This window comes from Lissotriton vulgaris, chromosome 7, assembly GCF_964263255.1.
Source record: "Lissotriton vulgaris chromosome 7, aLisVul1.2, whole genome shotgun sequence".
In the NCBI taxonomy this organism is placed as follows: domain Eukaryota; kingdom Metazoa; phylum Chordata; class Amphibia; order Caudata; family Salamandridae; genus Lissotriton; species Lissotriton vulgaris.
In genome coordinates, this window is record NC_141695.1 from 82,814,858 (window position 1) to 82,839,610 (window position 24,753).

Below are 24,753 nucleotides of genomic sequence, written 5' to 3' on the forward strand. Positions count from 1 at the left end.
CTACGATTGTTATTGTGCAAGAAGGTGTTCTTTCCTGCACAAAAACAACTCTGTTTAACACATAGGCACCCTTTCACCATGGTGCAAGGTCGCCTGCATTGGGGCTAGGTAAAAGACAGGAATGCTGTTCAATGTTAAGTATGGCTCATTCCTGCCCTTTCCCTAACACAGAGTGCAGCAAGGTGATGTGGTGTGCTGCGTAATCTATTAATAAATATGCACTCTAGTTTCCTATTGATGTGTCACCATTTTCCTGCTAACCAGAAGCCTTACTAATCACCATGTCACTGCACCACGGCTCTGCTTACCTGTACTGAACCACCTGTACCGCTTTTCCCACCAGGTGAGTGTGGAGGAGGTAAGCAAACACCTGCATATCTGGATTCACCTCGCCAGTCACCTAGAACAAGAAAGGACACATCCCTTCAGGGAACAGTGCTGCACATCAGCATTCCTGCTTCAAGCCGCTCCCAAAGCCTACTCCTGTTAGACTTGCTTGGGCTAAAACAAGAAACATCTCAGAAAGTGGTTGGGATGGATGAAAACGTTTAGGTCAGAGAGAGAAAGGCACATTTGATCATTGGTCCCTCTGTAGTGCAAGCATGATTTTTATCATTAGATTAACTGCCACCAAGGGAGGGAGGCTTCCAATTTAGGCCAATCAAAAAGCTTGAAAAACATTGCACCCAATTCAGAGTAGTAATTCAATGTATGGAGTTCGTCATGTTCATAGATCAATGGCAGATCCTCAGCCAAGGTGGAAGAGCATCGCCCCAATGCCTCAAAGCAGCAAAAGAAAGGAAAAAATAAAATGCTATAACTAATGTTATTGTCATTTTAGTTTGTCATTCTGCTGCGGCAGCTTGCGCGAGGGGTCGGGGCAGGGCTGAAGAGCTGGAGAAGAGCACAGTTTCAGTTTTTCAGTTTATTTTATTATGATTTGGAATTCAAGGGGAATCCACATTAAAATAACAAATTAAAACATCATTCATATGAGTCAATGTGCAAAAGAGTCAAGAATTACAACATCAATATTGGTAAAATACATTCATTAAAAAGATAAGAAATCTGGAGAAGAGTACTATAACCCGCCCACAAACACTATTTGGTTGGACCTCTGGGCCACCCAAAACAGTCATGCACACTTTACATGTTCTCTATACAGGCTACATTACAGCCTGCACGGAGAAGGCCCACCCCTACAACCCCTGGCTGAGTGCCGTGTCATGGTGATTTGATTTGATTTGATTTGATTTGATTTTATGTTTTCTAGAGCGCGCAGCTACCCTAAGGCATCCCGGCGCTAAAAGACCACGGTACTGAGGGAAGGAATGGTCAGGAAGGCGAGCTCAAGGGAAAAGCAGGGTTTGTAGGCGTTTCCTGAACCTGAGGTGGTTATGTTCTTGCCTCAGGGAAAGAGGAAGGGCGTTCCACAGTCTAGGAGCATTATAGGAGAACAGGCGGCCGCCTGTTCTGGCCTTCCTAATTCTAGGGACATTGGCGAGGGAAAGAGAGTTGGATCTTAGTTGACGACTTGACTGTTGTTGAAACACCAGTGTCCTGAGAGGGCCTTCATTGTGCAAAATTCTGTGAGTAATGCACAGGGTCTTAAAAATGACATTCTCCTTTACTGGCAGCCAGTGCAGACTTCTGAGAGCTGGTTTGGCCGAATTCCTCGTTGAAGTTCCTGTGAGGATTCTCGCCGCCGCGTTCTGTGCGCATTGAAGTCTGTGGATCACCGAGGCTGGGGCCCCCAGATACAGGACATTTCCGTAGTCCAGTCTGGAGTTCACAAGCCCCTGCAGCAAGAGTTTCCTGGACTGGAGCGGAAGTAGATGTAAAATCTTTCGAGCCATTTTTATCAGGCCGAAGCAGGTTCCCGCCGTTTTTCTCGCCTGAGTTTTGAAACTTAGATCCTGGTCAAGCCATATCCCTAAACTCTTGACTTCGGACTTGGGAATGGGTGGTGTTCCCATGCACGGTGGCCAAGGAAGGGAAGTGGGAATTTTGTTGGAGGTTCCTAAGAGGAGTATTTCCGATTTCTCCCCATTTAGTTTTAGCCTTGATTCGCACATCCATTGATGCACCTTCTCCAGACAGCTGCTCAGATTGGCCAGGGCGTTGTCAGCCTGGTTAAGGGAGACGATCAGCTGGGTGTCATCAGCATACATTATTGATTAAATGCCAAACGGCTTTACAACATCCTCAAGGGGAGCCATGTAAGCATTAAAAAGTGTGGGGCTCAGGGAAGATCCCTGAGGCACACCACACCTAAGAGACTGAGCAGTGGAGACGGAGTACCCGTCAGCCACTTGGAATGACCTGTCTTTGAGAAAGGATGATATCCAGGCCAGGGCGGAGTCAGCCACTCCTATTAGGCCAAGGCGCTGGACAAGGGTTGCATGGTCCACCGTGTCGAAGGCGGCACTCAGGTCGAGGAGGATCACTGCCACTGATCCTCCTGCGTCCAATATGCCCCTGGCTTCCTCGACAACGGCTAACAAAGCGGTGTCAGTCCCCTGTCCAGGTCTAAAGCCTGTCTGGGATATGCGGAGAAGATGGTTGGTCTCTAAAAAATCCGAAAGTTGCTGATTTGCTACTCGTTCGGCTATTTTACTCATAGCTGGTAGCAATGAGATTGGTCTGAAATTGGAAGGGTCTGTGGGATCTAAGTGCGGTTTTTTTATGAGAGCTTTAACTGTGGCTTTTTTCCAGTTCGCTGGGACTATACCGTTTTCAAAGGAGGCGTTGATCAGCTTAGTGAACAGGGGAGCAATAGTGGGAGCAACTAGCTTCAATTTACTAATGGGGGCTGGGTCTGATGGGGAGCCACTTTTGACTTTCTGTAAAACGTTGAGAAACGTTTCAGTGGAGATTTGGGAGAAAGAGGTTAATCTCGGGGTGTCTTGGAGAGGGGAGGAGCCAAGAAGTGCTTGAGTGGTGGATGGGGCTGGAAGGGAAGTCAGGATTTCAGCAATTTTTGCCGAAAAGAACTCTGCCATTTGGTTGCATTTTGCGCCATCCACGTCTGGGGAAGATGGAGGGTCTTGTATTTTGGTGAGGAGTTTCACTATTCGATAGGTCTCTCTCGCGGAATTAGCGGCTGAGGCTATTTGCTCCTCAAAAAAGTTGGCCTGTGCAGTTTTTAATGCGTTTTTATAAAGTCTAATATGGGTTCTATAGTCGCTTTTGTCATTTGTATTCCAGTTCTTTCTCCAACGGCGTTCAAGCCTTTTGCCCTTTCTTCTTAATTCACGAAGTTCTTCCGTGAACCATGGTAGTTTGGACGATTTCCTACTGGAAGGGAGAGTTTTAAGAGGTAAAACTGAGTCGAGGGAATCTTTTATCCAGTTATGAAGTTGGATTTCAGCTGACGAGGGATTAGGGACTACTAGGGGAACCGTAGACGTCAGTGCCTGATCCCATAAGGTTGTGTCCAGTTTTTTCCAGGGACGAGAAGGGGCTCGAGGGAGGGGGATGTCAGACGATTTGCCTGGAAGTTGAAGTTTAAAAGGGACCAGGAAGTGGTCTGACCAGGGAAGGGGCAGAGGAGTTTGTACAGTGAGGGTGGAAAGGTTGGAAAAGATAGGGTCCAGTAGCCGACCTTTCGTATGGGTGGGTTCTTTGTTAAGTAGATGAAGATTAAGGGAAGCCAGATCGGCTTTTAGGTCAGTTGCAAGTTTGTTGCCTTGATCGTTGAAGTGGAGATTTAAGTCTCCAAGGATTGTAAAGTTAGGGGTCACACAAGCACGAGAAGAGATGGCGTCCGTGAGTGAGCCTATGAAACCCCCTACCTGTCCCGGAGGGCGGTAGATTAGGGCCCCAGAAAGTGTCGTAGATGGTGGCAGGTGAAGGGAGAACAGAACGTTTTCACTATCCAGAATGGGGCTATCTTTAAGTTGGCATAAAAGATTATCACGGTAGATGATCGCAATCCCCCCACCAATACCCTTCGGTCTATTTAGAGTTTTAATGAGGTATCCGGGAGGAAGTGCTTGATTGATGTCTGGATCTGTGCTAGGGGAAAGCCACGTTTCTGTTAAGAACAGAGCATCTAAGCCCAACTCTGCTAGTAGTAAATGGATTTCTGTCTGATGCTTTGGGAGTGACCTACAATTCAACAGGGCCATCTCGAGATGAGCTGGTTCGGGTTGGGGGGATGGGGATAACCTGTAGTCGCAGTTTGGGCAGCCAGTAGGATCGGTTTCTGGCATGATAGTTCCCTTACATCTAATGTTCACTGGTTCCCTGAGCTGGTACAGAGTATCGAGTGAATATTTCAATCGAGGGCAGTTATGGCCAGCCTGGGGTATGGGCTCAGGGCTCGGTCTGGCGCGGACGGGCGCAGACGGGCTTACCTTAGGCGCGCCTTCGGCGCGCAATCGTCGCGCCCGCTGCGCTTCCTGGCGAGGCACATGGTTTATAGTCAGGATGGTGCACAGACGAATCACAACGCTGCATTGCAGCATTGTGATTGACTGTGGGGAGCGTGGGAGCCCTGGTGCTTCCTGCTTCCTGTTTCTCACAGAAGCCAGGAAGGGGATTCTGCAGAGGTGGAAGTGACCGGCCAGCTGGCTGGCCGGGAGGTAAGTGCCAGCCCGCCCCACTGCTGCGCCCTGACAGCAGGTGTGACTGACATAGATTTAACCTTGTGCCTGAGCTTCCATTTTTCTACCTAAATGAAATTCAGGACACTGCAGGGTGAGACTTACATCAGTAGGAGGGTTTGTGCTTTTGTGTTCGGATGAAATGGAGACACATACGGCTAAGAATATGGTAAAGCAGTTTGACCTGCAACATTTCAGGCATATTTTAGACATAAATCTGACCAAATACAGCTCTGCATTGCAAAAGTGTAGATCTCTGTGTATGTTATATATAGTGCTTGCCTGTGATTTTAGCGGGGAAGCTGGCAGTCAAGTTGTAAATAAAACAGCAATAGTATTAAGCATTAGCTGAAGACATGCTATTGTGTCCTTCTGCTAGTTTTTTCTGGCCTCCATCTTGTGTGCCATACATTGCCATGTGCTCGACATAAGGCGAGTCCTCCCTCACTGCTAGTCACCCCTGAAGTTTGCCCAGCAACAAACTATAAATAGGTCTTTGTGCGTTTAGGAGTTACATCTGTCTCTGATTAGCATAGATAGGAATGTGTATTTCGGCGGGTCTCAAGAACCGTTAACTCCACCCATGTATCGATCATGTTCAAGAAATGTCCATATATGGTTGTAAATCACGTTTTGAGTTGTATCCGCCTACTTATGAGCCCCTTCTTTGTGTATAAAAGGGGACTGTGTGTCCGAGTTCTTTGTGCTACCTTGTACAATACTGTAGAGTGTTGTGTGGGCTGTAGTACCACCTTTAAAGGTTTATTAAACTATGTCTTTGTATTTCCAGTTTCCGTGCCAACTTCTTTGTGTAGTCTGAGGACTCTGTGCACAGAAGGGCGAACCCTTTGCATTCGCAGGCCTTGCTGAGGCCTGTACTCATCAGTCAGGGCACAAACACATACATAAAAACTCACACATACTCATGCATTCACACATTCACAAACAAACACACATCCAGTCTCAACATTAGCTCCCAAATGTTTATGCACACATGCACGCATGCCCCAAGCATTACAAATAAAATCCTACTTACCTGCATGCTTAGCACTCTGCCTCAGAGATTGCAGGAGGGCTAGGACTGTTGCCTTTCCTTATTGGCTGACCTAAGTTCAGCATTCCCTTACTCATCACATAGTGGAATGGGGTCAGTGAGATTAATGTAAAAAGTCCACTCTGTGACAAGGTGTCACTGATTGACACTCAGCCCTGGGCAATTCAGGGCGTATAACTGAGGTGCCCAGGTCTGAGGAAATCAGTGATGCTCCCCCTCATCATTATGGGGGTCCTCGAGTTGGTTTGTCATGATGTAGAGGTCATGCCCATAGGAACAGTGACTTTTTCAGCTAAGCAAAGTTGAGCTCAGGCAGCTAGGAGCCTGCACATTTACTGCATGCTTAGCTTCTGGCTTTCAGACTTAAAAATAATGAGTGTCTCTCTGACCATTGCTCTCCCTGACACAATTTTTCATATGGTCAAAACTAGAGTGGGTGTGGCCCCTCAGCCCGTTCGGGCAGGCAATGGCTGGGTATATTAAAGTATATACATTGAAAACAACAAAGAACAAGACATCATCTGATCAAAATATGTTCCCGATAGTGCAAGCTGACGAACATAAATTCTGCCCGCACCATGGGCTTTGCTCTCTTTTGTTTGTGCTATATGGTGTCGCTGGAGTCAGACACATGGGTGAGAAATAGAGAGTGAAAGAGAGTAAGAGTGTGTGTGAATGTGTGTATGTGTGTGTGTGCATGTATGGGGCAATGTGGTTGGGGCATGCATTTTTTTATATTATGATTATAAATGTGTGCTGTGTAGCGTTAGATGTGAGATGGTTCATATAATTTTTATGATTCATTTTTCTATTTACGTATTTGTAATTTTATAAATCTGGCGGTTCACCTATCAAGTTTATATTCCAAAAACGTATTGGGATGGCTGCAATGTTTAATGTTATGCACAAAGAGGTTTTAAGAGACTGCTTTCTATTTTGTTTTTATTTTCGTACAACGTGATTAGTATGGTTGTCTGTAAAGTTAACGAGATTTGAGCATCAATTTTCAAATATTTTACATTTTTCCTTTTTAAGCATTTTTTTTACAATTTTCCATATATGTGGGCATACAATGTACTGTGTTATTTAACCATTTTTCCGAAATTTTGTTTCTGGTTTTTATTTTATAGATGTCTGTCGGTACAAAGCAATAGTATTGCGTGCCACCAATGATGATGAAGTGCAATTCCTTTGGACCCAAAAATGAATACGCCAGATTGGCCTGTATTATTATTATTATTATTATTAGAGTTGATGTGTAAGTAACATTTATGATTTTTTAACTGATTTACATATTTGTAAGTGCCCTTCTGCAAATTAATTCCCCCTTTCCTGCCAATCTGCCTGTCTCTTCCACTTTTATACCAAAAATGTAGAATTAGGACAGAGATAGGACAGGGCTGGTGGCAGATATACGTCTCAACCTATATTAATAACATTTCTGAGAATGTGAAGTAGTTTTACAGGATCACTGTGGCACATGTTCATAAATATCTTTGTAGAGTGCCTCCTCTAGTTATTTTTAACTGTTTAAATAGCTATTTGGAAGGTTGCTTATTATCAAAAACTGTTTCAGACTCATACATTTTAGCTGCAATACACATACAGGGGTTATTGCTCAATAAACTTTACTGCATGAATTGACATTTTTACAAAGTTTGAATCTGGGAAAGCATGTTATAATTTAAAATACATTCAGGGCTCGATTACAAGTTGGAAGGTGAAACAGTGGGACCCCGCCACGCCACCAAAACAGCGTGAGAACCGCCTGTCGGATGTATGATGGTACAACGCGTACCGTTTACACGCGTGCCTTTACAACGCGTCTTTAACAACGCAAGTTGTTACAATGACTTGCGATGATGGGCGCGGATAGTAAATAGTATAATTTACTATTTTAACACCAGTCCCCGTGGATAGTAGGGAAGGTGTTGGAATAGTAAATAAACTATTCTTTATCCTTTAGCACCCTCCAGCGCAAGTCGTGGTTACGACTTGCGTTGTAAAGGACGCGTCGTAAAAGCACTGCGGGGTAACATCCGCGTTGAAAAGGATGTTCCCCCCGCCTGCCATATTATGACTTTTTTAGTCACTGGCAGGTGTTTTTTTGGCCGTTCCCTCAGCAGTTCCTATAAAATAGGTACTACAATGGGAATGTCACTTATAGTGAAGAGGGATTAAACAATGGGAATGTCAAAGGAAGTTCGAGCATGGCATGGAGGAAATTTGTAATATGCTTGGTGGGACGGCAGTCGCGTCAAGCATATAGATGCCTCTTGACCACTGCACTCCTGCTAGGGAATGGAGGTTCCCTTTCAGAGTCAGTTGAGCCAGGGTGGCAGGACCAGCAAGGTCATAATGTGGCAGTCGGAAACCGCCAGCGCAGTCTTACCATTAATCTGGAGGTCTGAGGATGGCCAGACTCATAATTAGGCCCTCAGAATCAAATCAGTGTCGCCTTGGTGGCAGGAGAGTCATAAATAATGATGCCATTGAAATTTTGGTGTAATGTTCAAAGCACAGGTTTAAAATGAACTTGTAATGTTGTGCACTTGTCAAACAGCTGACGGGATATCCTCAAAACTATACATCAGGCCCTTTGCTTTCCTTGAATGGGTATAGTAGCACACTCTTTAACCTGTTAAATGCTGATTACATGAAAATTCTACTATTTATTTGAATAGTATTTGCTATCTTTGGCTTTGGATTTTGGTGGGTGGGTTAGTCCATCAGGAAATATGACAGGTATGCCTTCAACCTTATTACAAATGCTTTGTATTCTAGGGCACTGTTAATGTTGGGGACAAGATATTCATCACATTTGGGAATGAGTATCCCCTTCATCAAACTCTATAATTAGGTATGGTGATAGAATCTTACTTTACATTAAAAAAGAGGTTTACTGGAAAAACCAAAGGTTTAATAAAAGTTATAGGCCGGTTTTGTAATAATGGTGATAGCAAAAATAATGTTTAAAAAACAAAAAAACACAGAATTTCACATGTTCTAGTTTACTGAGCTAACTATAACATATGCCACTGCCATGCATTGCATATGACCTCACATATTACATCACTGAAATGACATGTTACCTGGCCTCATTAGTAAAATCAGTGATGACATCTCAAATAACTTCATTGATAAATAACTTTCAAACTGTTTGGCAAATCTATACAAAACTTTCCTAAAAAAAGTTTTAAAAATAGGTAAAAATTCTGATTGGCTTGGAGATTTTTTTTCCCATCTGCTCCTACTTTTCTACAGGACTGGTGCCGGTCAGTCAGGACAGACCATTCCAATTGGTCAGTAGAAACATGAAGAGAAATGTTGCTGTTGTCATTTCAGACATCAGGAACTTGTTTCTGTGACTTGGGTTTACAAAACAATTGAGATACAACTGACCAGTGTGGGAATACCTGACCCCATGGCCATTGAGCGGGTTCTCAGAAAGCCCTCTTGATCCAAAATGAAAGAAAAAATCCTGCCGATTGTACTGAAGTACTTCCTTGAGACCTTGCACCACTGCTTGTGTAGTCTTACAAGTCTAACAAATGAAGCTTGAGTAATCCTGCACCACCACTGTTGAAACTTCAGCTGCAGCACCTCAAGAGTACTGTGGTACCATAACAATACATCAACAAGAAAAATGTCAGGTAGGGTCAGTGGGCCTCCAGCTGGAGTTTTGGCCACACATTTGGATGGGCACAATTTTGGCTGCAGGCAGGGCACTTCATCCAACCCCAACCCCGCTGCTTAAGTTAACTGAACTATAACTGGTGTATTTCAGTGGTTTGGGTTTTTTAACGTCAGCTTGTCTCATTCCAAAACCTAACTATACCATCACTTTATTTGTTTTTTTTTCCAGTTAATTTCAATTTGTTTTATTTAAGTTATGTTGTTAGTATTTGAAATAACGAATTTCAACTTTATCTTTGTTTTTTTCAGTGTGTGTGTATATATATATATAAAAGGTGAAACATTATGGGCTAATTATGAGTACAGCAGTCCAAGGGACCTCTGTACTCATAGTGAAGGTCTGGCCACACTGCAGACCCGCCTGCAGTGTTCAGAGTGTGGTAGTCGGACCTCCACAGGACTGCTGCATCCTCCAGCAGAGATCCGGTATCCTGTCGCAGTCATGCAACCATCAGGAGCAGGAATATGTTGCAGGTGCCTTTGCAGCATTGCAATGCATATTCTCTGTTCCCTGCCCTCCTCCCTTTTCATGGTGGTGAGCCCGCCGTGAAACGGATGGTGGAGAGGCAACTAAGGGGGCCATAACAGCGCCCCCTGCTGGTCCTGGAGGTGCACCCAGGGGGATTTGCACCCTTGTTTCTGCATGGCGTGGAATGCAGTGACAAACCACGGCAGTCTGCATATTAGGCTCTCCTGTGAACCTAACAGACTGCGACCGTGAGTGCGCCTCAGCATGGCCCACCTGAACAGGATTACACTCATAATCTGGCAGGCGGAGGGGAGCCGAACAGTTTGAGTGGTCCTCCAGTGGATGGCGCTGTGCCGGTGCCACTGGAGGGCCGCCAAAGTCATAATCGGGCACTTAGTTCTAATGAGGAAAACTTATTTCTCCTAGAAAAATTAAGTTTAAACTTCACAAACGTTATTAATTTTAAAGTTATAGGTATAACTGTCATTTACAATTTATCCACCATCTTAAAATTAGTAGCGGACCTCAAAACAGTCTTTTCCGGTCGCTAAAACAGGCAACAGTAATAATAACTCACCTCTCTACTATGTACTGTGTTATGACAAATAATGTCATTTTAGAAGTTAAAAGTGTTGAAATGAATGAAAGGATTTCACATGCTATGAGTGGCGACCTATTTTAGGGTATGAACGGTGTATAGAAAAAGCCATGAGCTGTTGGTATTGTATTGTGGCAAGTGAGGTGACAAGACTATGTTCGCAGGTGCATTACATTGTAATTTGGATTTGATGTGGAAAGTATAAGTTAAAACCTCAATGTGAATCTGCAGCTCGTGCGCCCAACCAAGCGGCAAACTCAACTCAACTTTTTCAGATTATGTGGCCAAGCCCTGGACTCGGGCTGCACCACTGCGAGACCCGAGCAGGTCCGTTCCTTTGCACAGACAGAGTGAGTGCGGAGCTGTAGGGGTCAAATATTTGGAAGGCGTCACCCTGCAACATTGCTTGTACCATATGAACTTTTAAAGACACTTTTAAGGCAGCACCCACTTGGGGAAGTAAAGACTACCAGTCCCATGAAGCATTTTGTTGTTATTGACCTGATTCACATCGAGGTTTCAACTGAAATAAAAAAGGGGACTTAATGGCAGGCTGTGGTTGCCTTTCTTTGTGCCTGAGACTGCCCAGATGAAGGGAGCAATCCTGAAACACGTCGGCAGCACAAAAATGGGGAGATGTCTGGTGTGAGCTGCCTTCTTTCCTGACCCTACCTGCAGCGTGTGCACCCAACGGAGTGGCAAACTCAAATTTTTCAGATTATGTGGCCAAGCCCAGGCCACGGGCTGCACCATGGCGAGACCCAAGCGGGTCCATTCCTTTGCACAGACAGAGTGAGTGCGGAGCTGTAGGGGTCAAATATTTGGAAGGCGTCACCCTGCAACATTGTTGGTCCCATATGAACTTTTAAAGACGCTTTTAAGGCAGCACCCACTTGGGGAAGTAAAGACTACCAGTCACATGAAGCATTTTGTTGTTATTCACCTGATTCACAGCGAGGTTTCAACTGAAATAAAAGAGGGGACTTACTGGCAGGCTGTGGTTGCCTTTCTTTGCGCCTGAGACTGCCCAGATGAAGGGAGCGATCCTGAAACGCGTCGGCAGCACGAACATGGGGATATGTCTGGTGTGAGCTGCCTTCTTTCCTGACCTTACCTGCAGCGAGTGCGCTAAACGGAGCAGCAAACTCAACTTTTTCAGATTATGTGGCTAAGCCCAGGCCACAGGCTGCACCACCGCGAGACCCGAGCGAGTCCGTTCCTTTGCACAGACAGAGTGAGTGCGGAGCTGTAGGGGTCAAATATTTGGAGGGCATCACCCGCAACATTGTTTGTCCCATATGAACTTTTAAAGACACTTTAAGGCAGCACCCAGTTGTAGAAGTAAAAACTACCAGTCCCATTAAGCATTTTGTTGTTATTCACCTGATTCACATCGAGGTTTCAACTGAAATAAAAGAGGGGACTTACTGGCAGGCTGTGGTTGCCTTTCTTTGTGCCTGAGACTGCCCAGATGAAGGGAGCGATCCTGAAACGTGTTGGCAGCAAGAAAATGGGGAGATGTCTGGTGTTAGCTGCCTTCTTTCCTGACCTTACCTACAGCTTGTGCGCCCAACGGAGCGGCAAACTCAACTTTTATAGATTATTTGGCTAAGCCCAGGCCACGGGGTGCACCACCGCGAGACCCGAGCGGGTCTGTTCCTTTGCACAGACAGAGTGAGTGCGGAGCTGTAGGGGTCAAATATTTGGAGGGCATCACCCGCAACATTGTTTGTCCCATATGAACTTTTAAAGACACTTTTAAGGCAGCACCCAGTTGTAGAAGTAAAAACTACCAGTCTCATTAAGCATTTTGTTGTTATTCACCTGATTCACATTGAGGTTTCAACTGAAATAAAAGAGGGGACTTACTGGCAGGCTGTGGCTGCCTTTCTTTTTGCCTGAGACTGCCCAGAGGAAGGGAGCGATCCTGAAACGCGTTGGTAGCACGAAAATGGGGAGATGTCTGGTGTGAGCTGCCTTCTTTCCTGACCTTACCTGCAGCATGTGCACCCAACGGAGCGGCAAACTCAACTTGTTCATAATATATATTATATGTATATGTTTAATAATTTTTTTAATTAAATGATGTATATTACTTATTCATTTTAAATATTATAAAATATGTTTAACTATGTTTTTTTATATTTTTAATTATTATTTAATTGATTGTGCATATTTTTTTAATTTAAAAAAAGGATGTATTTTTTAAAAAAATTGTATTTTTGACATCGATATTTTTTCCCCGATATTTTTGTACTTACCTTGTTGTAGATAGGATGTTGATATTGTTGACATCGATATTAATGCTCCAATATTTTTGTACCTCGTTATTATGTCTTTCTTTATTTTGTCAGACATTCAATGAATTTATGGTGATTTCAAAAAGGATTTAACATCTAAAATGAGTGTGCAAAAGTCTAATCAGCAGGCTTAGGATGTGAACATAGAAGCAGAATTGTTTGAAATGCAAATGAAGAAGGAGTTAATTTGGACGTCCTCTTGAGACTGAAGGACTCGATTATGAAAAACATTTATATCTATATTATGATTAGAATTGCCAGTTAAGTGGTTGTGCCATAGTGACTCCCATTCGGAGCATCTTACAAAGTTAGGCAGGAGTTTGTCAATTTTTAGGAGAGCAAGTCTTGTATTTTTAAAAATGGGAATTGAGCAGCTGGGCGTGCTCATTTTAGCCGTGAGGATGGATGCTGGGGCAAGATTTTTAATTAGGGCTTTCTCAACAGTAAGCTATACAGGAACGTCATCAGCTGGCGGTGTCAGCCAGTAGGTGCCTTGCTTGGCAAGGAAGGCCGTCTGGTATATTTTGAAGTTTGCTAGATTGATCCCACCTATGGATATATCCAGGCATAGTTTTTTAGGCTAATCCTAGCCTTTTCCCTTTCCACAGGAATTTAGAGGGAAGAATTTCTAATTTGTGGTGGAAGTCTTGGGATAAGGTGAGAGGGAGCATCATAATGAGATAATTGACTAAGGAGGAGATCATCCTTTTAATGGTCTCTGCCCTTCCCCACCAAGTTATAAAGCGGGGGGACCAGCCATCCAATTGTGATATAATTTTGTTTAGAGTGATAAATTCATTGTGGTGTAATGTTTCAAGAAGGGAGCTGCCGAATTCGATTCCCAGGTATTTAAAAAGCCAGTTTGCCATGTAAGGCCTGAGGTGGCAAGCATATCCCTGGTACCATGAACATTGAGGGGCTTTACTTCTGACTTATCGCAATTTAATTTGTAGCCCGAGTGTAGTGAGTATCTTTCAATGGTAGTCATGAGAGCTTCTATAGAGGTCTCTGGCTTCTCTGCTTCAATTAGAATGTCATCAGCATAAGCAGCTAGTTTCACCTGTGTGTCCCCGAAGCTCACTCCTGCTATATCTTTAGTCTGTTTTATATCTGATAGAAGAGGTTCAAGGGCTAGGAGAAACAGGGCCGGAAAAAGAGGGCACCCTTGTCTGGTGCCCTGTTGTAGGCGGAATGAGTCTGAAAGGGTACAGTTGATGGTGATTCTGCCAGACGGCGAAGAGTAAAGGGCCATTACATGTTGATGTAGGAGTTCCCTAGATTAAAGGCTGTCATGCAATGATGTAAAAAGGACCAAGAGACCCTATCAAACGCTTTTTCAGCATCAAGGGTTATGTCCATTGGGGAGGGTATTATTTTGGCTTTCTCAGTGGACATATGGTGTTTTAAAAACCCCACCTGGGAATCACTGATTAATTTGGGAAGAATGGCTTTTAGTCTGCTCGCTAGGATTTTTGCGTAGACTTTGCAATCTAGATTTATGAGTGAGATGGGGTGGTAGTTTTTAGTTAGGATGGCACAACCACTCAATAAAATACAAGGGGATACCTCTACACAATGAGATTTGGATCAATAAAGGGTTATTCTTCCCCTACCAACTGTTCTGTAATAGCTACCCACTCTCTTTTAAAGAACTTCAAACCAAATATGGTCAAGAAGAGTTGTATAACTTTTTGAATATTAAAACGGCAATCACTAAAGCAACACTGTAAAAAAAAAAACATCCCTCCCAAGCTACTGAGTCTCCCTTAATAAGTTGGGGCAATAGGTCTCCAGACTCTATAAAAAGCTTCACCCGCAGCACTCTAACCTCAATAAAGAGCTCCAATAGTTTTAGGAAGCTTATTTATTGTTACCAATTACAGAAGGAGAATGGTCCAAAACAAGGGAATCAGCCACAAGACACAAAATAAGCCCTACACTTTCCCAGACGAAGTTTTGGCTTCTCCACAAAGCCTTCTGGACACCAGCGCGTCTCTTTTCACAACATATTAGGGACAACGCTACATGCTGGAACTGCAACGAGAAGGATGGCGACCATGAACATCTAATACTAAGCTGTACATATGTTACGACATTCTGGGACCAAATATTTGCATTTGTCACAAAGGTTTTCTCCTTCTCCCCTACCAGAGAATTCCCTACTTTAGTGACTGGCTTTACCAGAGCTGCTCCATTGTCGGAGGATGACAGGTCCTTACTTGACCTCATGTTCACTGCTGGAGTGAAAATAATCCTGAATAACTGGAAAGACACCAGCAAGGCCTCCTTTAAATGTTGGCTAAACCGTATCACATACCTGAGAGGTTCTGACAATATCTCACTCCAGAACACCCCATGGTGACCCCCTCGTCGACAAATGTGGACATCCCTCGACAATTACTTCAGCTTGCATAAACCCCCGTGATTCTCCGACACACACTTTCTGCCCGCTATGCTCATGGGTTTGTGTCTGCCCACTACCAAATTTATTCAGTAGCCTCTCGTCAGCTTTGGTTAACCTTACCCAGGGAGGGCCACTGTCTGTGTACCAAAGTCCAACACTCCTGTGTAGATGCTATTTACAAAACAAATGTCTGCTATCATGTTACCTTCACTTATTACTGCATATTTTTCTTTTTTCTGTATTAATCCAAATTTCCCTCATTTATTTAATGTACCCAGAATTAAGATGATGTACTATTTCTTTTTCCCTAGTCTTCATTGCCATATCACCTGAGTTTAGATTTATCGCCTATGTATGTTTTTGTATATTTTTGTTTTGTTTTGGAAACTACCAATACAAATTTGTGAAATAAAAAAAAAAAAGTGCCAGTTTAGTGCTATGTATGATTATTTGTTGGTCTCAAATGCCAGAATGTTTTAGTCCAAGATGAAGTGGGCTATGACTCACTTTTAGTGAAGAAGCCCTTAAAAGTGTTTACTTATTAGACTAAGAGAGCAAAGTTGCATCTCCTATCTACTGAAGAAATATGTACCTAGAAATTGAACACAGTGGATTGGGAATTTGAACTTGAAAGCATACAGATTTACTGTACCATATCTCACCCATGCATCTTCATTGTCACCTGCAGTCTACATCTTCAGCAGTCTCCTTTGGACATAGACAGCTAGCGCTATACAAACATTTATAGCATAACATAACATAACATATGCTTTTTAAATATATCATTGCTGCATATATATTGCAACAGAATAATAGAAAGCAGTCAAGACCTACAGTATGTTTAAAATATTAGTCAATGTCAGGAACAGTTGTTGTTACTGTATTTTTGTCAACAAGTGTCAATTTTCCAGCTTGTTTTCAATCATCTTTATGGAAATGCCACTATGAGCTGCTAAACCAAAATCACTACAACAAATCATTAATGTTTTTGAAGGATGCTTTGTAAACTCAAAAAAGAGGACTTCTAACTCGAAAAAGTACTTGATGATACATGATGCTGTTTGAGAGCATTATTGATTCACAATAAGATTGTTTAAACTGGCCTGAAATCAAAAGCCATCCAACTGACCCACAGAGACAAAGGCCTGTACAAAGTATAAAGTCAAAGTTCAACTTCCTGTATGACGGCCATACAATTGAATCGGTGGGCCAGCAAGATACCTCTTCACTCAACCAATAATATGGACAACTGCAGGCAAACAATATTAATAATAATTAGAACATTGGAATGTTGGGAGCGCCATTGAAAACAATGGAGTGCTCCAGGATTATAATGGCTGGTATAAGCCTGGAGCTCCAACATTCCAAGGCTTCTTTGTTCACAGCTCTGGATGTTAACAAAGGCTTCAGGGAACCCTAAGGGTATTCCAGTCCCCTCATGCTCTCATAAGTCTTTTTTTTTGTAATAACATTCTGCCCTCTGGTGGCAGAATGTTCTAATAGCCTTATAGCCCTTCGTAGCTGGGCTATACCGGCTATTAATGTCCCTCTCCCTTGTTAAAGTCCCTCACCTTCAGCTCCGGCCTTTAATGCTGGTATAGCCCTCTACGGCCGGTATAGCCCTCTACGGCCGGCTATAAGGGTCTACATGCCTCACTCATTCTTGGTTTTTATTAATCGCTGGTCTTCAAAACAAGGACCTCCACCACCAGTAAGAAAATGCCTCCATTAGGACTAATTGTTATTGTTGGTCACAACTAACTAGTACACATAAACATGGCAAACAAATGAAAGCATAGTGTAGTGAGAAGTTAATTTAAAGTCCCATTTAAAATATGGGTATAGGCTTGTGCCTCTTACACAAAGTGCAAATTGACACTGTGGTTCCACTTGCTTCTGTGATTCCAAAGTGTAATGGGGGCTTCAGCATTCCAGTTAACATGTACATTAATCTATATATTCAGGCTAAACAACAGACTGTCTACATAAATACATAACAATTATTCACCTTATTGAAAAGCTCAGTTTTGCAGAGTGAGTAAACGTTGAATGATTCTGCCCCTGGAGGGATAAAGCTAAAAGCTCTTGCAATAAGCCCCGTTGACAGTACGCCAATATCATGCTCCCTTAGTACCGGGGTGTAATACAGCCGGATGCCAGAGCTGTCAGTCCGCCCTTGAGGAAAAGAGACACACAATACATCGATTAATAAAACAGTTTTAATACAGTAATAGCATATCTTTCAACTGTTCAGGTGGACATTCAAAGCTCTTAACAGGATATATGTCTGATATGACCACCACAATGTTGGGCTACCATTTTTGGGGATTTCCTTCATTTTGACTTGGTAAGTATTTATGCAGTTATTTTCGATATTGCACTTCATTTTTTAAAAGCCAATATGTTGTACCCTTTTAAGTTGTATTTATATTTAATACATGTATTTTCAATGTTCATATATGTGAATGCACACACATACAGATACACTTCTAAAGAGAAAGAGGGAGGAGACTGAAAGAGAGAAAAAGACTGAGAGGGTCAAAGTGATGTGATAGGTATGAAAAGAAATCTTAGCTATGTTAAAATACCAGAATTTCACAGACAAAAACAAACCTGTATCAACCCAGCCCCCTTATGGCCTTTTTCAAACTGTTTATTGGCACTCTGGAAATATGTTCCAACGTTCTATAATAATGGATGCAACATTTTGTTCACAGTTGCAGCCAGCCAATCATGAAAACAACCTGGAGCTGTCACACTTCTGTAAGGGTTGAGCTAAAAAGAATTGGTACTTTCTCTATTCTACATTGTATGTATCCTCTTTTACTGAAGTTCATGAAATCACTCTGAAACAGGTTTCTAGTCGGGCTCATCTATCCCTATTTGCAATTTCTTGCCTACTTTTCCTTTATAATTCATTTGCATCCTATCTCACATCCAATATTCCCCAGGTGTGCAGGCATGCTGTAATATGTCATGATATGATGCACTTATCAATCCGTCACATAGAAAAAGAATGGAGGCATGAGGTAGCCAGTGATAAGAGCCGCCTTGCCATTCAGGTGCCAGATTGTAGGAGCACTGGTCTCTACTGGAGCTTCATTTCTGCTCAGTGCAGAAAGTAATGAAAAACCTCACCTTACTCCCCAAAGCTCTCAAAGTGTGAACAAAAAGTGTTTTTTATCCCAGATCATTGTGGTAGTTGACTTCTCCAACACTTTGTATGGACAGGTTATTTAACCTGAAAGGTCACTGTGCTTCAAAGATTAGACAATCCAAATGGGTTATACTGTGCTAATTCAGAAAATCCTTTTGTAATATGAAGTGTCTAAAAACGTTGTTACATGCATCCAATGCCTCTGTCAATTCCTTTTGTATTGCACATTTTAGGATACTGCTGCCTTTCCACAGGATATGTCTTTTGTGGGCCTTCTGGGGTTATGAGGCTAACTTTATCTCACAACACAGAAGCTCCCTCTCAGGCAGGCAAAAAAGTAAATGAAATACATTAAATTCTTTACCCTTCTTTGGTTAGCTGTGATTGGAATGGTAGGAGGGGAGCCAATACCATCTGTATATCCTCTTCAAACTTTTCAAGTCGAAGGAATTCCTAAAACACCTCAACACAACCAGAGGATCAAGAAGTAGCATGCCTCTAGATTAATCACTACTTACACCTCATGTCTGTCAAGTGACCTGAAGATAGGGCCCTCTATTACATGAAACATTCTTTGAAAGCCTAATTATACAATGGAAATGAGGCTCTTGCTATCAGTTAGAAGTAATATTCCAATTGGGCATTGGATCTAGTTATCCTCGAGCATGGGCTGCACCTACCCAATAAAACGTCTGCAAAATCTAGAAGGAAAGTCCAACGTTCATACCAACCCTCTCAAAAGTTGCCTCTACCCCTGCCAGCGGATTTTTGTCTGGTCTCCTAATGTACTATTCAAGGGACATGCCAGTCTAAACATGCAGCAGGTGTGCATTGTTATCGTTTACGTATGGAAGAAACACTCCAAGTGGACCTAATGTGTTGTTTTGCTGCAGAAACCTTAAAGAGACCTCAAATATCTTTAAATAATATATATCATTTTTTTTTGAGGAGTCCAATTTCCCAGGATTGTTCTAACATCATCCTTGTTTATTTTACTTTTGGTGCATGGGTTTGATCCCGTAATGTCCCCGCCTCCACTGTTTCCGACGTGTGGGGTGGTGGGGACTGATCGGGGGCTGCTCGTTGTGCCGCTGGTTCTACGAGTGATGTATTGCCTCAACGGTCCTCGTTTTGCTGACAGGCAATTTCACTTGCCACGCGGATCAGGTGCGGGGCAATACATGGGGTGCTCACCTCCATGAGCAATGCCTGGTGGACCCCTTGTGATGTACACACTCATAGCATTTCTCCCTATGTTTCTAAGGTAGCCCTTCTGTTGTGCGTCTTCTCTCTCTCCCAGGTACCTTACTCATTGTTGCAGTTCCCACGGGAGCAGTCTGCGGGGCACCCTAGGGATCTGCTTAGGGTAAGCATCAACCTGCCTCGCCCTCACTTCATTAGCCCTCATGTCTTCGTCTGTGAATCCCAGTTGTGATTATACCCACTACTGCAGTTTTTTCTGTTGTTTTAATTAATTTTCACTAGTGTGTTTGGATAGCGTAGAATGCATGTGACCTAGGAAACAATGGAACCTTACATTGATCACACTCGTCTGCTGTGTATATTTCCTCTAGGTCGCATCGCATAAGCAGGACCAATTGGCCTGCCTACTTATTGACCGCAAGTAATAGGGTTGTAATTTACATTCATTTACTTTTTTCACGGTGTAGTACTGAGCACTTAGGTCCTGAAGAATTGCCATGACGGCAAGAAACATGTTGACCTGACCTGAGGGTGTAAGATATTTTGTTGTGAATCTGTCTCAGCATAAATCTCCCCTCCCACCCCTTTTTAATCAAGGGAGTTAGCCACGCCAATAAAGTTCTCTGTGGACTGACCCACCTTTTTTATTCACCACCACTTCACGACTACACTTTCACTTGCCCTCTCACAGGCATGCACCATATGGCTGGAACAAAAGATCTCCGATAAAGAGCCCCTTCGCGGGTGCCCGTCAGACATTGCAGCGCCAGTCTGACGAGGAGCAGAACCCATATGATGAAGCATGACACCTAGCTTGCTGGGTGTGTGAGGGTTTCAGTTCCAAAAAGGGAATTCCCCCTCCCTTTTTACCATCATCTACGCTACTCACGCATTTACACTCACTTGTATTTCACACTCTCATCGGGGAACTTTTTACCCTTCTTGTGTTACTAGTTTTTCGGACATGTACACTGGACCCCGTTAAATATAGTCCGCCCACTGTTCCCCCCTTTGTTGATAAATTAATTATTTGAACTATTGTCAAAGTAGATGCACATTTTAAAATGCTATAACTCCAATATTACTTTCTGATGTCTGCCATAGCAAGCCCAGCAAAACACACAAGGTGATGGACGGAATGTTGCACATTGGCAAAACATTCACCCGAGTCACAGATCTGGGTTTAATCCATCTGTACTGGGGTGAATGCATGACATTGTTCTGCATTCAGTCCATCAACTGTTGTTTTTGCATTTGTCACCCTGAGTGGAACAGGTAGGCTCAGACGTGAGTCCCGTACTCTCCATGCCAATGGAATCAATCTATCCTGGCTGATGAGGGCTGAAAGCCCGAAACCGGTCCTAGGGTGCTTGTTTCCAGTCCAGGGAGGAACTAGCTTGGCGATTCGGGCTGGACTGTTCCCATGGTGCACAGGGTCAAGACTGATTTGCATATGGCTGGGTTCAAACTGGAATGGCAGGGTGAGCAAAGAACGTTAGGACGTTTAGAACAATACCTATGGTGTGTGCTCAAGCACTTCCCAAAACTCAGACCCTCTCTCTTTCTGGCATGGACAAATATGTAGGCACTTCTCCTATTGCAACAAATTTCCTTCTGTACCTCTGTCATAGCCATAGCTCCATAGAACCCAAAAACAAAGGGGCCCTCCTCACGCAGATAATTGTGCAGCTGGCTAGGCTTGGTATGTCTGAGCTCAGAGGCTATTTTATTTCTCTACAGTATCATGCAGGTATTGCTTTGATTATAAAATACCTGGACCGATTTTAAGGTCTGATTCTCTCTTTTCATACTGAGGCATCGGCTACCTAAAATTTCATACTAATTAGATGGCTACATATTTGAAGTTTTCATATTAAGTCATGTATACGCAATGCCTTTAAAAGTGGGGTACATCGCTCTTTGCAGACCGTTTGCCCTTGGGCCTTTATAGTATTCCCTGTCATTATCCCACTGCTGCTGATGTGCAGGCTTCCAAACAGAAACCAGTTTGGGCGACCATCCCCTTGTTTCAGTTGTACCATGACAGTAATATAAACTACAATATCAATATTGAGCAGAACACCCAGAGGGGATGGGTGTTTATGATTCTAATTTAAATTTGGAATGCAAGAGCCCATTAATGTCCAGAGTGGTGTTTATTGATATGTGAGTGTTTAGCTTTTCAAGGGTTAAGGCCCATGTTTGACTTACATTTGATTTATGTTGTATGTTGTACGTATAGAAATATAGAAGAAGGTAATTCTTCAGATTCATGTTTCTGCACAGTGAGATCTCAATAGAAGCATTGATTTATGATTGTTTTTAAGTTTCTGGTTGTCTCTATTAGTGCTTTCAGTAGAAAATAATGAAAATGCTGCTTACAAGAGCTCCTGAGCCCTGAACCAGTAGGAACTCTTTTATCAACATGGCCTTTTCACTTAACTGATATTTTTGTTATTGCCGGGATGCCTTTGAGCGATTGCTGGATAAGTAGGGCAAACAATATTTGCTTTTCTTGTGTGCAGGGGGTATCCTCTGTCAAGTTTTAATATTCTTCTTGAAATAGCTTTTTACATTTAATTTATGAATTAGAGTTGTCTACCAACAAGAACTGTCAGTGCCACTTGGTTTCTCTGTCTAATTTGCAATCAACAGGCCTGTCTTCATAAAAATTGTTTTAAGAAATAAGTTAATTAAAACATTATTTTGGGGCAGGATAAAGCCACCAAGGCGCCACTTCCTTGTACAGTATGATTTCAAATAGGTGACCTTCAACAGCAAGATGAAGAGTTAATCAATTTTCTTCAAATATTGAGACAGGAGTAAGAAAGCCTATTATAATCTCATATGAATAGAAAAACTACCAAGTGATGGGCGCAGTTCAAGAATTGATTAAAGACATGGCCATGGACTCTGATTGTAATCACTTGGCCAAGGTCATTACTTATTCCCTTGGAGACTTCCCTTGTGTATGTAATTCTAGGTTATCAACATCAATGTAAACTCCTACTAAGATAATGCGGAGGAAGATGAAGAATCTTTCAAATGTCTTAAAAAAAATTGTCATTGATGAATCTGTTAAATCTGGATGAGTGTCCACTTTTGTGGTAGGCCTCAACATGCAGAAACTATGACACCTTCACTCAATTAACAGATATCTGCAATGGATGCTAGCATTAAAGATTTGTCACAAATGTTCTTTGGTCTGTTAACACTGAAGACTGTGGGCAACGTCTCTTTTCAGAAGTAGCTCTAAGATAGTAAGGCAATCTATGAAAAGCACGTTATAGGCTCATGCAGCAAATTTCAAAATGGGTCTAAAATCAGTATTGCTCATTCTCAAATATCAGCCATGTGGTAGATATTAGGAAGGCTAGAGGATAAACAACTGGAAGCAAGGGTTGGTGCAATTGCCTACGTGAGCATGAATATTTCTAATTTGCAGACCATGCCAAGAGATTAGAATTTAAGAGGGCTGGATAACTAGACAGGTTGAAGGGTACTGATACGCCCACATTTATCCCACATTTTAGATGATGACTTTACTACATTTCAGCTCTTAAACTTCTGCTGACAAATTCAGCACACAAACATTACCAAATAGACCTAAACAAAAAGCAACAGGTTACTGGTCAACCTGTATTTATATAGTGAATTTCTTTTTGTTTCTCATCCATAGATCTACTGATACAGATGGCAGAATACATAATATGATACTCGTACCTAGCTATATATTTTACTGGTTCATCTTTTACATTAAAGATTACTGACTTAATCATTGGCAACTCTTAGTGAATGGCAGCAGGATAAACATATTTCACAAGGCAACACACATTCACAGGGTCAATGTAATGGCCCTCCTGTGCACCATATCTGCCCTCCATCATGCAATTTCCGGCATTAGATTATGTCCTTTGAAACATTCATTCTCCTTGGATATATGTATGCTAAGATAATGAAAGCACTGTCTAGATTTCAAAAGTGGACAGTTGAATTGTGAAAATGAAGACAACTCTGTAAGAGAGAAATATGTCTTCTTTGACCAGTTGATCTGAACGCCAGAAGAGGGTCCTTTCCCCTTAAATATTTCAAGATGTTTTTTAATAGAGGACTTTGGCACTGCAACATATAAAAGAAAAGGAAATAGTTACGGAAACAGTGAAATATATCTCCAATATATGAGGCAACATAATGACATACATAATAATTCAAATAATTTCAAATATCAAAAAGAAAGTTTGCCTCAAATTATTATTACTATTAATGTACTGCTTCAAGTTGATAAAAGTAATTTCAATGTATTGTGTATGTGTTTAGTTATGTATTTGTTTTTGCCTCTTTTTTCTAATTGGACACATTATGATTCTTCAGTTTGGTGCAAGAAAATGCATTAGATTACCCTGTACATGATTACTGTTACAATCATGGAGTGTTGGACCCAATACCCATGAATTAATAATCCTATGAAAGAAGCAACATCTGTGATCCCAAGGAATATACTTGCTAAAATAGAACATGCACACTTGAAATGAAAGAAAGTGAAGGTACCCACACCCGAGCACCTACCGCTTTGCAACTTTACGTTGTTATAGTGGATTTCTAGTCGGACATAGTTTGGAGCGACACCTTTACCTAGCGGGATCCCAGCATTGCTGGGGAATGTGAATGCCTGTCAAGGAAGAAAAGAAATAATTATAACTAAATAGAGACAGGGAATAAGCTGGCCATGTTACTGATGTTCAAAGGAACATCATTTGTAAAACAGTAAATGTGACACACAAGGCACTTTGAATTAAAATAAATTTAAACCAATATGTGACAGCTTGAATTATGTAGTGCAAATATAGCTACAAAGCATTGGAAGCAGAAAGGATAGTGTTTTTTACAGTGTGTAGTAAAGTTTGGGAAACTTGGACTGCAGATTAGCCCTTGAAGGTATTCTGACGTCCTAGGTTCAAGGGTGAAGCTACATGCCCAGTTTTTGTCTCACCCAGGCAAGAGGGCAGCAGACCATCACAGCAATGCAACAATTCCTTCAGAGCAGGAGTGCAGCAGAGAGGCATGCCTTTCAGCAGCACAGAAGTCCTTCTTCCTGGCAGAGTATCCAAAGGTCCAGAAATATACACAATAGTTGGTTTCTGAGGTCCTACTTTATATCCTTATGCCCTGGTTCTCAAAGGTGAGAGACGCTTCTAGACATTGGCTTAGAAGTGCTTATAGGTTCCTGCCTTTCCTGCCCTCGCTCCCTTCAAGCTGGGTGCAGTA

At 42.4% G+C, this 24,753-nt stretch overlaps 1 protein-coding gene across 1 annotated transcript in view; it reads right to left on the minus strand.

Moving 5' to 3' along the window:
- Positions 1-24,753, minus strand: part of LOC147700834 (putative DBH-like monooxygenase protein 2) — a 114,768-nt gene that overhangs the window by 17,201 nt on the left and 72,814 nt on the right. Inside the window, exons 6-8 of the mRNA XM_086929744.1 lie at positions 24,055-24,157; positions 17,137-17,303; positions 309-400 (exon numbers count right to left, since the gene is read on the minus strand). Coding sequence (XP_086785870.1) covers positions 309-400; positions 17,137-17,303; positions 24,055-24,157 — 362 coding nt within the window. The remainder of the gene's footprint in view (positions 1-308; positions 401-17,136; positions 17,304-24,054; positions 24,158-24,753) is intronic.